Source organism: Heteronotia binoei, chromosome 6 (assembly GCF_032191835.1).
Source record: "Heteronotia binoei isolate CCM8104 ecotype False Entrance Well chromosome 6, APGP_CSIRO_Hbin_v1, whole genome shotgun sequence".
Lineage (NCBI taxonomy): Eukaryota > Metazoa > Chordata > Lepidosauria > Squamata > Gekkonidae > Heteronotia > Heteronotia binoei.
The window spans coordinates 89,288,629-89,301,739 of record NC_083228.1 but is presented as its reverse complement, the minus strand read 5'-3'; the positions used below and the strand labels follow the sequence as shown (position 1 = coordinate 89,301,739).

The 13,111-nt window shown below is 45.2% G+C and overlaps 1 protein-coding gene across 4 annotated transcripts in view; it reads right to left on the bottom strand.

Moving 5' to 3' along the window:
• Nucleotides 1–13,111, bottom strand: part of HDLBP (high density lipoprotein binding protein) — a 95,032-nt gene that overhangs the window by 8,810 nt on the left and 73,111 nt on the right. For all 4 annotated transcript variants that reach the window (XM_060242102.1, XM_060242104.1, XM_060242105.1 and 1 more), the window contains exons 18-25: nucleotides 11,574–11,795; nucleotides 11,242–11,460; nucleotides 10,345–10,483; nucleotides 4,118–4,272; nucleotides 2,973–3,077; nucleotides 2,370–2,504; nucleotides 734–877; nucleotides 380–565 (exon numbers count right to left, since the gene is read on the bottom strand). In XM_060242102.1, the coding sequence (XP_060098085.1) occupies nucleotides 380–565; nucleotides 734–877; nucleotides 2,370–2,504; nucleotides 2,973–3,077; nucleotides 4,118–4,272; nucleotides 10,345–10,483; nucleotides 11,242–11,460; nucleotides 11,574–11,795 (1,305 nt within the window). The remainder of the gene's footprint in view (nucleotides 1–379; nucleotides 566–733; nucleotides 878–2,369; nucleotides 2,505–2,972; nucleotides 3,078–4,117; nucleotides 4,273–10,344; nucleotides 10,484–11,241; nucleotides 11,461–11,573; nucleotides 11,796–13,111) is intronic.

Genomic DNA, 13,111 nt, shown 5'->3' with positions numbered 1-13,111 from the left:
CGAGGTAACACTTGCAGGTATAAAAGTCAACAAATTAACTCTCTTCATTTACTGTATAGTATTTGCATGGAAGCCTTGTTCTTTGGAGGGTGATGAAGGCATGAATATTATATTTAATTTCGTTGTAATGAGCCATCAGAATTTGTCTCCTCTGAAGGGATTCAAACCCCATCTGCAGTTACTCCCAAAGGCAAGGGATAAAGGACAGCATGCTTCTCCTAGCATCATAGCCATGTCAGTCACTTGGTGTTCTTTGTACCTTCAAGTCAGTGCTGTGATTCGTTGCATGCTGTCATTTGCTACCAGAGCACACGCACACACACTCACACAGACATATCTAGCTCTTCTGTTTCTCAGATACTAGCTGCACTATCCTTACCTTGAATTCATCCATGATTTTGCGGATGGCTTTACCACGTGCACCAATAATTCGGGCATGAACACGGTGATCCAGTGTGATATCTTCAGAGACCATCTGCTCCAGTTCACCCACTATCTTCATGATGGCATCTCGGGCAGCCTCAGCATTCTTCTCATAGCCCGTGATGGTGATCTGGTCCTGGGCCTTAGAGGGAAGTTATGATAGTTAGATGTCAGCCCCCTCAGGCCCACTGTGAGGGCCTCTCAGGAAAATGATGGCCAGCTGGCTGACAATGCTGCTGGAGAACCAGAAATGGAAACAGGACAGAGAATGAATGTCCCCTTCCAGCCTTTCCTGCCCCATGTTCCTCACCTGGGATTCATCATCCTTGTCTGGAAATTGTATGGTCACATCATGCTCTGTGCGGATTTGGGTGATCACAGCGCCTTTCCGGCCAATGATTTTGGGGTGGTATCTGGGGTCCACAGTGAGGGTCAACTTAAAGTTCCTCAAGGCCTAAAACCACCAAATAAGGAAACATTTCAACATCACCAAAATGTCTGTCTGATTAAGAATATCAAATTTAGTCACCCAAGAGAGGAAATCTAGGACAACAGTGGAAGTATCTTCCACCACCAGGCAAGATGAAAAAATTTTTACACAATGGGTCTCAGCAGTCAGGTTTCCAACCAACAGCTATGTTTCTCTGCTTCTGCTCTCTGTGAGTTCCAATCAGTGCAACATGGCTGAATGTGCTGTCAAGTCATAGCTGACTTATGGCAACCCCATGGGGTTTTCAAGATGAGTCATCCAGAAATGTTTTGCCATTATCTGCCTCCATATCACAATCCTAGTATTCCTTGGTGCTCTCTCATCCAAATACTAGACAAGGGCCAACCCTGCTTAGCTTCTGAGATCTGATGAGAAAGGGCTAGCCTGCGCTATCCAGGTCAGGGGAGCAAAGTTCTCCTGTTATTATTTTGTCTTGACTCTGATATGTTTTGGGATCTCAAGCTGCAAAGAGAAAAGTTGTAACCTATTTAAATCTGCGAGGACATAATACACTCAGAATGAAGCTATCTTCATTCCAGGTTTAGACCAGGGCTTAGACCTATGCCTTCAAAAAACCTCCCCCACCTTATTTTTTTAACCTTAGTTCTCTGTATTCCAAAAACTGCATTGTAAACACTGGCTGACTAATTAAAAAAAACCTGTTATTTTACTGACAAAAAAAATGAACAGGAGTTCTGTAAGAACATAAGAGAAGCCATGTTGGATCAGGTCAATGGCCCATCCACTCCAACACTCTGTGTCACACTGGCCAAGAAAACCAAGTGCCATCAAGAGGTCTACCAGTGGCATGCTAAAATACTCAAATTTCAGTATAAGCTTTTGTGAATCAGATGGGGTCTGGCTGATAAAAGCTTATGCTGAAATAAAGCTGAATAAGACTTTTAGGTGTCACAAGACCCTTCCAGTTTTCTGCAAGCAGCACAAATAAGTAATGAATCACTTAGATTTGACTTCACTGCTGTTATGAAGCTAGGGGATCAACTACTAGTTCTCTTGGCCTATGACTACAAGATGTTCCAAATCACAAAAAGACACTCTCCATATTTTTACAACATCCCAGGACCAGAGAGTCCCCCCCACAAGCTATTCTATGCAACTGATTGCCCAGATCTCAGGACTGTGCACCAGAAATGCTGTTCTGATCCTTGTATCCTTTCAGCCTAAACTAGTACTAAGGGGTAATTTCATGTCCTGCCAACAGAGGCAGAGCCAGGGCTAAATAAAAGTAATAGGAATATTCTGCTTCTCCAGATTACACCAACTCTCCAGCATCAGTCCCTAAAACATTCATCCTGCTTAAAGTTGCTATCAGGAGGATCTCTTCATTCATACAACGATATTCTCAAATCAGAATGATCTACAGCTCTTGAATTTGTTCTTCTAATAAGGCAATGCCATCTGATTAGCAAACCACAGCAGTCCCAGTATATTATACCCGATCTTCTTGCTCTGCTTGGAGTTCCTTCACTCGCTCTAGAAGTCTGGCCTTGGCACGGTCAAGGTTAGAAGCAAGTCCACTTATAGAGATGATATCAGACTGAAGCTCTGGAGCAGGAACTTGGATGTTTACCTAAAACAACAGGCAGGGCATCATTACCTTAAGACCAGGCACATGCTATATAAGAACCTTTACAGCCACCTACAACCCTGTCATCATTACTTAAAGGAACAGGATTTAAAAAAAAAATACATACATCACTGTTTCTTTTAAATTGCCTACTCTGATCTTCAGCAAACACAAAGTGCAGTGGAGAAGGACAACTTGTGTGAGTAATGCCACTGCATAGCTCACATGAACTGTAAGAACATGGCAGGAAACTTGTGCATTAACTCTTGTCTGTTGACTGTTTTCTGTTGAAAAACACTGAAAAATACGTAAAGAGTGGCATTCTTACTCTGGCTCCCAAATAATTCATACATAAGCAATCGCATATACTGTGGGATCTGATTGTCCCTGAAAACATCGCCCATAGTACTGAAGATCAACTAATCAGTTCTCCAAAGCTCAAAGAAAGGAGGCAGCGGAGAAGAAACTCACCTCAAATTCATCCATCATTTTCCGGATCCCAACGCCCTTCTGACCAATGATAAAACGATGAAGGTCAAAGGGCACTTCTACTTCAATGGTAACTGGAACCAGAGCCTGGAAAATAAGGATGCATGGAAGGAACATCAAGCACAGGTAAGTCTTGCTTTCATCCAATTCAGAACACATCAAGTAAACTATCACACCTCATTTCAAGGCAATTTAATGTGTAGGATGATAAGTACAGATTTTGTATCATAAAGAGACCATCTCAAGAGACCATTTTCTCACACAGCCTGACATTCTGCCTTTGACAATGGCTCAGGTATTTGAAGGGCCGCCTCTTCCCTCACTGTCCAGCCTACCAGTTAATATCTTCCTTACAATCCCTGCTCTCTGTGCAGAGGTAAGACAGGTGAAAACCAGCAACACAGCTTTTTCAGTGGTGGCACCTCATGTGTGGAATTCCCTTCCCCTCAAATCTCACCAGGCATGTCTCCTGTAGGCACTAGGTCAAAATATTCCTTTTTATATATGTTTTTAATTATGGGATTGATTTAATTAATCTTAACATTGTTTTTATAGTCTCCTTCGAGCTTTAGAAAAGAGATTTATTTCAAGCTGCAAAATGACCCAGTGGGTCTTGCCTGCCAGCATTCCAGTTGTTGGCAGGAGAAAAAGGGAGGGGGAATTTAAATGGTGGTGGTGTCAGAATGACATTACTTCTGAGTTTATGCTAGTGGTGACATCACACCATCACTGATGGCTGCCCTTCCACATCCCTGCCAGTTCCCTCTCACCTCCAGCTTCTCACTGGTTGGCAGGCCGTGCCTGGCAACCCTAGCTCAATGTTTATGCTCTGGCTGGGTTTTTAATTGTTAGCAACTTTCATGGTATCTTACATCTTTTATTATGTTTGTAAGCTGCCTTCAGCAGGTTCTCTAAAGAGGCAGATGATTTTTCTGAATTACTTGATACTTTCAAAAAGGCCATGCTCCTAGAGTAAGCCACAAATAGTATCTCCTTACGATCTTACATACCTGGGCCACTTTTATAGAATCTGGTAAACAAAGTTAATCAACCACACCTTTCAGGACATGGCAGATCCCATCCCTCCCCTTTAAGTTCTACACATGCTCAATATCAAACTCATTCACCTGCAGGGCCTCTTTTGCCGCCTCACATTTCTCTCGACGGCCAGAGATGATGATGGTATCACATTTCTTTGGCGAGCCAGGATCAGCTTCTTTGGACTCTTTCCCTTCATTGCTTTCCTTACCGTTCTCCTGCACTGCAAACTCTGTGGTAGGAGCTGTGATCACAAGAACAACAATTAGCCTGAAACTCCCCGCTAATGACATAAACATCCCAACATCACAGTAGCAAAGAACACAGATTGTTCATGTTTTAAAATCCCAGCACAGAGTCTGGAAAAGCAGCATTTTAAATGCTTCTCATTTAAGTGCTGTCAATCATTATCTTATTAGAAATGCAATAGATAAATTTCTACCCAAAGCCCAAGGACATCCAATTACAAGCAAGACGTCTTAGCAAACACAATACTGGCAATCTATAAAAAGTTATCTATTAGTCAGTTTTTGTTGTATAGCGGGATAATATTAATGAAGGAAGAAGCCACCCTTGAGCAGAGAGGACGGGAGAGAGCGAGAGGGAGGGGGAGAGAGGGGGAGAGAGAGAGACACACCCCATCGTCCTGAAAAGAAATGTATGGAGCATCACACTGCAGAGCCATTAGCTCACCTGCCCTCCTGGCTGTAGTGATGGCCACTAAGAAGGCAGTCTTCCAGGCTAGAAGATGCAGCGGGCAGATAGCCAAGGGTTCAAAGGGCTGCCTCGAGAGCCGGTCAAGGACCAGCGTCAGATCCCAAGCAGAAGACGGCAGCCAGATATACTCGAATCGAGGAATGATTAAGTCCAGCATCAACAAGAGATAGTAAAAACTCAAACACAAACTCAAGACCAGCAGAACGTGCATTAATACCCTTGTCCTGCAAAAAGGACAGAACTTAGACCACTTTCCCGCATAGGAGCAGCGAGTTGACAGCTTTCTACTGTTCAGCTTGACATGTTGCACTCTGTCAGAGAATTCTAGAAGCTGACCCTCCAAGCCGTCAATTTGAGATGAGGGATGTTGTGGTGAAACAGGCGGCCGCCTTGAGCCAAAAGGTCTGGTTCTGACGGAAACTTGTCGTGACACCCCCCTGCCATGGCTAGGGGGACAGGAAACCAAGTCTGTCGAGGCCACTACAGAGCAACTAGGATGCACTCCGGACGCTCCTGGGCCAATTTGTGAAGCACTCTGGTGAGAAGAGGCAATGGTGGAAACAGGTATAGGAACTTGCCCACCCACAGAAGTAGAAGACCGTCCCCTAGGGACCTTGGGTCCGTCCCTTCTCTGGAGCAGAATTGTTCACGCTTCCGATTGTTTGCTGTGGCAAAGACGTCTATTCTGGGATGACCCCACTCCTGGAACAGAGGTTCGAGGTATCTCCAGTTCATCTCCCATTCGTGATGGGAGACGTCTCCCCTGCTCAGGGAGTCCGCTTGAACATTGAGCTCCCCGGGCAGGTGGGTGGCTACAATGAAGGTCTGAGAAGCTATGCAGGTCTCCCAAAGCTGCACTGCCAATGCACACAGCCTTCTGGACACAGTCCCCCCTTGATGATTTATATAACTGACAGCTGTCGTGTTGTCCAACATCACAGCTACGGTCTGACCGTAGATGAGGGGTAGAAACGACCGCAAGGCCAGATGGACTGCCATGAGCACTAAGAAACTGATATGATGGTGAGCCATTGGCAGGGGCCATGAGCCGCCTATGCAGAGGTGCACTCCCCATCCCCACAGCGAGGCATCTGTTATCATGAGCGAGGGGAGGGAGAGATGAAATGGAGCTCCTCCGCAAAGATTGGACTTCATCCTCTACCAATCCAGAGAGCAAAGCACCAGCGAAGGAACTTCAGAATCTTGGACGGGAGGTCTCTCACCGGATTGTAATTCCTGATGAACCAGAGCTGAAGGATTCGCATCCTCAGCCTCGCAAAGCGCATCTCACCGCCTGAAGGAGTTGAACCAGGGAGATTATATCCAACGCTCAGGAATCTGGAAGAAATGCTAGGTGCTGGTTGATGTCCGAAATGGCTCCTATAAACTGAACTCTTTGTGCTGGGATCAGGTGAAACTTCTTCTCATTCACCAGAAGTCCTAGTGCACTCAAAAGGTTGAGAATCACTTGCAGATGCGCTCTGAGGGAAGCTTCGGACACAGCAACCACCAACCAGTCTTCTACGTAGAGAAAAAGGATGATACCCTGGAGACGAAGGTAACTCACAACAACAACCATGGTCTTTGTGAAGACCCTGGGGGCTGTAGAGAGCCCAAAAGGGAGCAGCTGGAATTGAAAATGGTGCGTCCCAATGGCAATCTGAAGAAACCTCCTGTGACTGGGAAGGATGCTGATGTGCAAATAGGCAACCTTCAAGTCCAGGGTAGCCATCCAATCTTCCTTGTTGATGAGTGGAAGGATGCTTTGTAGAGTCAGCATTCTGAACTTCTGATAAGTGATGAATTCGTTCAGGCCCCTCAGATCCATGATCGGACGAAGACCACCGTCCCGCTTGGGAACCGTGAAGTACCTGAAGTAGAACCCCTGACCCTTGAGATGATCGGGAACAGGTTCTACTGCTTGCTTGCTGAGCAGATTTTGAACTTCCTCTAGTAAAACTGCTTTAGGGGGTGTGTGATCACCAATCTGGGATAAGGGGGCTGAACAAATTCTATTGCATAACCCTCCTGTATGATGGACAAGACCCACTTGTCGGTGGTGATCTGCCGCCATGCTTGCATAAATCTGTAGTGGTGGGTGGGCCCAAAGGAGGGGGGGGGAGAAGGGGGGATGCCAAAGTCAAAGTCCCTGCTTGGGATTTCTGCCAGTCTTAGACTTTCCCATGTGAGAGGAAAAAGAAGAAAACTTGGTTTTCCCTCCTGCAGTGAAGGAACTCTTGGCCTCATGCTGTCCCGTACGCTGCTTCCACGAACTCTCAGGGGATTTGGTGTGGCAGGGCTTCTTAGGCCATTGCTTGGACCATGGACAAGACTTGCCAGAGCGAGAGGAAGATGAAGGTACTCCCAGATTACAAGACGTCTTAATGCTCTTGTCCATTTCTTGTAGGACGACATCCGTAGTAGAGTTGAAGAGACCCTCACCTTCAAAAGGGAGATCCTCGACTCAGGATCTTGTGTCAAACTGGAGAGCGGTGGCCTGAATGACAATGCAACGTAATGGCCAAGGTAAGTGTCTTAGCTGCAGTGTCCACCATATGTTTTGAAGCCTGCAGCTGTTGTTTTGCCAGGAGCATTCCCTCCCTCTGGGCCTTTTTTGGCCAAAGTGCACTTATCCTCAGGCAGAGAAGCTAGGAGTGGTGAGAGCTGTTCCCAGAGGGAATACTGGTATCTCACCATGCAGGCAGAATAATTAGAAATTTTTATAACAAGAGTGCCCACAGAATAAAAGCGCCTGCCAAAAGTATCAATCCTCTTCCCCTCTTTATCTGGAGGCTAGGCGTGGGTCTTCTTAGCCTTGGACGAGGACAACACTACTACAGAGTTGGACGAGGACAACACTACTACAGAGTCTGTGCCCTGTTCCTGGATCCTATACATGTGATCCATACGCTTGGACGAGATAGGGGTTGAGGCAGGCTTTGATCAAGGATCTTTGATGGCTTGCAAGATTACCTTAGTAATGGGAAGGGCTACACCTATCGAAGTGTCCTTTTGCATGTCAAAGACTGTGTTGTTAATGACCGGTTGAGGCTGGACCACAGGCAAAGACAAGAAATGTGCCATTCTTTTAATGAGCTCCCCATAGGACTTCAAATCTTCAGAAGGAGAGATTGGAAGATCCTCAGCTATTCTGGATTCTGGGGACAATTCCTCCTGCTGATGGCCCGACTGCTCTTCCCCATCATCATCTGAGGTCGATGGCAATGAAGATACACTCTCAGACCATGGTGAACCTGGGGCGTCAACAGCAATCCTAGTCGAGGTTTTCTCAATGTCGGGACCACTGGAGCGTGCCGCCATCCTAACCAACTTCGAGGTCGAAGTCGGCATCGATGAATCTCAGCGACCTAGTGAAGAGTGTGCCGAGACTCTAGAGTGGTGCGAGGCCTCCGAGTGCTAATCCCAGTCTGAGTATGGCAAATGATAGAGATAGCCCTCAAATGGCTAAGACCACGGTCACGGGTCCCAGTTAGGCAGAGGATGAGGATGTCTAAAAGGGTCCGAAGGCTCCCCAAATCTCCCAGGCTGGATCAAGGGCATTTTCGGTGTCAAGCGATCCCTCGACTGTGAAACTTCTAAGTCTGATGCTGAGCTAGGATTGCCACCCTCCTTTGAGTCTGCTGACCGTTCTATAGGGTCGACCTCCTGGTCGGAGCCAGAAAGGGAGGTCTGCGGAACATCCGTCAGACTCGAGGGGTTCTTCGGTTGAATCCGTGAAGTGAGGATTTTCTCCGGAGGCTCCCCTGAAACGACTGCCGGATCCTTCAGTGGCAGAGAAGGGGTCTGCCTGTTTTGGTGCCTCTTTTTCTCCTTATGCTTCCTGGGCTCAGCAGAGCGAGAGTCCCGGGCCCCTTTGGCCTTCCTGGCCAGAGTCGATGGTTCTGACTGGGATGCCGAGCCCGCACGCTTGTGGGGGCGGTCGGCTCCTTGGAATGGTTGGCTTGACAACGAGACTGGAACAAATATCGATGCCGGGGTGGCCATCGAAATGCTGGTCGACGCTGATGTCGACATCTGCGGTGCGTGAGCCAATTTTACCAGCGCTGCCGAAAGTCTTGCCATTTGGTTTTTCCTCATCTGCTTAGAAAATTTCGAGCAGTGATGACAGGATTCCACCCGATGACCTTCCCCAAGGCACAGCAGACAAAGAGAACGTCCGTCCGGAGGAGTGATCTTGCTCCCACACTTAAAGCACTGCTTAAAACCCCCCCAATGCTTTTCCATAAACAGGGATGGCGGGAGAAGGGCGGGGGAAAAACCCCCAAAGGGTTGAAACAACTAATAGTCTCTAATTTTTTTTTTTATAACAGGAACTAAAAAAAACAAAGAAACGAAGAGAAACCCGGAGAAGAAAAAGGTAAATAACTACCGACTGGAGAGACGAAAAACAAGTCTATCTGACGCGGCGGTAAAGAAGGAACTGGCGGGATATTCGCACCCACCGGGTGGGCATGCGCACTGGGGATGTCGCGCATGTCTACCAGGGTCGAGCAGCGAAAAATCCCGGACTTCGGCGCTGGCGCTTCATCCCATGAGTGTGAAGCCCAGAGACCATGAAGAAGATCAGCAAGGTGATGCATTCAAGCACTGCAATAGACTTCAATCCTACCTTTATAAAAGCATCTGGTTGAATTGTTCCAATATACTGCACTGTTAATTTCTTTATAAAAATGCACTCCTGAACATTTCTGTTTTGCACATTCTGTGAAATGATCTCCACAAGCAGGACATTATGGAAAGTGGAAGCTAAAATACAATGCATATGTAGGAGCTACAGTGGCCAGCCTTTGGCTGGCAAATCCTAGAAGCACTGGGGATGGGACTTGAGATAGTATTTCCTGTTTTGGAACAGGAAGTGACATCATATTCTAGGAATTTTCAAATTCCTGGTTTTATTATAGGAACTTCTGAAATTCTTAAAGCATCATGACATTTCCTGTTTGGAACAGGAAGTGACTTCCAGGTGTCAATTGGCACCATGTTGACCCCACCACTGAGCAATGGCAGGAGACAAGACATCACAGTGGGAGGTCCCCTGCCAAAACGGCAGAAGTGGCAACCCTAGTGGGAGCTGTTGCTGATTGTACCTATTTGCCTGCGGCACCCTCAGAAGACTTTGCTCAGATGAACTAAGTTCATGCAGCATCTTATCTTCATTTCTGCTTACTGCTGATTAGCCACCTCTAAGTTACACTTAAGGCATATCTATAGTAGTTCAAGGTCATGTTGAGTGAACCCCTTACGAGCACAGATGGGTATTTACTTTTAAATGGGTCATATCGCTGGAAAACTCAAGAAATAGTAGCTTGTATGTAACCATTTCTTTCAGCCAAGCTTGAAGCCTTCCTCTAGCTCAAGTAACCTTCCTCTGATACAAGAGGCTCTTTTTTCCCAGCGGAACTGCCTCTTTTGCTAAAGGAAGCCTGCTGCTCAAATCAGAGGAAAGCCTTCAAAGTTGATGGAGCAAAGTGGTAGGATGAAAGCCAGTCTGCATACAGAACCTTGACATATATGAGATAATTCTGTTCCTCCAAGAAAGGGCACTTGTTCTTACTGGCACACTGTCAGGGCTTCATACCTGTGTTCTCCTCCCGGTCTGGGAATTTGATCTGAACACCATATTCACGGGTGATCTGTTGAATCCTGGAACCTTTGGGGCCCATAATAGAGCGATGATACTTCTGAAGAATGGTACATTCTATTGTCACCTGAGCTTCCTACAAGTGCAAGAGAAGAATTTACACTGTTGAATCCTCACTTTGCCATGAAAGCTTACTGGGCAACCATGAGCCCATCACACATTCTCAATCACCAGATTTTTGTAAGGATAAAATTGAAGAGAGGGGAATAATGTCAGGTTTGGTCTCTGTGGAGGAAAAAGGTAGGATATCTGTATAGTCACAACCCCTCTTTAAAAACAATGCTGAAATCTACCTGAAACATTAAATCATTTTGACAGCAAACTTAAAGATACACATTTTTCAAAGCCAATGTCACCGAAGTAAGCATCAAAAAACACAAGGTAAGTTAAAGGCTTAATTCCTTTGATAAGAAAGGAAGCTCTCCAATATACCTTAAAAATCCAAGGAGTTCCACCAAAAGAATATGAACAGAAATTAAATAATCACTTTCCTTCTCCTTTCTGTGCACTGAATAATAAAGGATATGAATTAACAGTAGGCTATCCTTTCAATCCATATTTTTAAAAATCTATGCAGGAATGGAAGACAAATTTTTCCACACACGTGTCAAAGTTACCCAAAGTTAATCCAACAGGACAAGATCTTGCATTTGGTGGTCAGACAATTCTACCAAGCGCCGTTTTAATTACAGCCAAATGATTCTTATGTGACGTTCAGAACCAAAGAAACTCACTCAGTGCCTGAGCCTGTAATACTGCATACAACCCAGTGTGGGCATAAGCATTCTGGACTAGAAAACACTGACCAAGGATCCACATAAAAAACACACTCACCAAGTCATCAATGATCTCTTGGATGCGTTTCTTTGCTGCTTCTACACAGTCCTTTGCTCCTTTAAGGGTAACTTTATCATTCTGTGTGCCAGGGCGTGGAAAGCTCACCATCACACCACCATACTCCTCTGCAATGGTCCGTAGTACCTGCCCTTTCCGGATGACAAAGTGCCGGTGATGTTTAGGATCCACAGTCATGAAATCTTCAACTATGTTGTCCTGAAAATACATGAGGCCCAGTGTTGAGTGGTCTTTTTTCAAGGCACTCATATCCAAGTCAATGTCAAAAGGCCATTTACAATAAACTGAATTTTTTAAAATGCCTTCCTCACCAAGTTCTTGATTAGCACCTCCAGCTCCTTCTGAGCCTCCTTGACTGCTTCCTCTGTTCCCATAATAGTAATCAGCTCCTGGTCTTTGTCCTCTGAAGTGGGGAAGATGATGCGGGCTCCTGTGTTGTCACGCACCTTGCGGATGTTTCCACCTCCTTTGCCAATCAGGAACTTGTGATACTCTGGCTTGGCACGCAAATCTACAGTATAACTTTTGGTTTGCTACATGGAAAGAATAATCAAAAGTCAATATATGCAACACTGGAATTTTTTTCTAAATTCTGTTTGCTGTATTTATGGAAAAAGTGCTTATTTGCGAAGACTAACCATGGAAGACAAAAAAAGGCTTTGGGAACTGGAAGTTCAAAAAACATCATCCAAAGCTTCATTTTAGAATCTTCATGCCCAGAGACCATGTAATGTAGCAATAAGTAAGACAAAAACACATACTTGAGTCTGTATATTTTGAACAAAATGCTACTTCAGGAAGTCAGTAGTAAATTACCATATAAATCATGTCAATTACTCCGATTTAAAAACATTCATTTCTGCTAGTTAAATAAAAGGCTCCATAGCTAGTTCTCCAAACTTTTTGCAGCTTTGCTCACACCAGGAAGGACCTGTCCCCTAATAAATTTGCAGCAAAATTTTCTAAAGCTTTCAGGGTCTTGAGCGGGCCAATTTCTTCTGACTCCATTTAACAGATGCATTGCTGCTCTCAACAGTCTGTTCCTTTCAGAACATTTTCAGTCCTCCTCATGCAAGCTTGAAAAGTCCCCCCCCCCCTTTATTAATTTACAAAGTTGTTTTTCAGCCTACTTGGGGAGTCAACACAGTATGTCCCTACTTTGTCCAAGAGTGGCCCCATCGTGCAGCTTGGGTCATCAACAAAGGAGTCAGCTACCTTAAAACATCATGAGAAGATGGGAGAGACCTCCTGTGTAGTATATACCCTGAGCTCCTCTGAAGGATAGCAAGATACAAATGAATAAAAAAGAACTCTTAAATCTGCAGTAAATAAACACCAGGGAAAAGAAGTATGGCTTTCAATTCCTGTACTACATGTTGATTGGCACCAAGAAGAGACTGGGCTACTCAGAAAACCAGACTGACATAGTACAGGAATGCAACAATCAAATTAGCTATTTGGCCTAAGAGACTGCATGCTCTCAACTAACCTGGCAGAGCCAGACCCACTGCCATTAAACCCAGCCTTGTGAGAGTCACTAGTCCTATAATACATCGGACATGTTTAAAAACAAAACATACCCCTGAAACCTAAAAATAAAAACTACATGTGAAGGGTATTTATTGGGGTAGTAAACAGAGTCAGATCTAACTAGGAATGTGGTTCAAGGTTGTCAAGTTCCAAAAAGTTATTCTGAAGGGACCAACAGATGCCAAAATTGTGGTAAACTACAGATTTTTCCAGACACAGGCAAGACTCTGAGGAAGAAAGCAGCATGTTGTGAAGCTGCCTCCCTCTAAGGTTAAATATAGTCTTGGGCACAAGTAAGCAAGCAACAATCGCACTAACA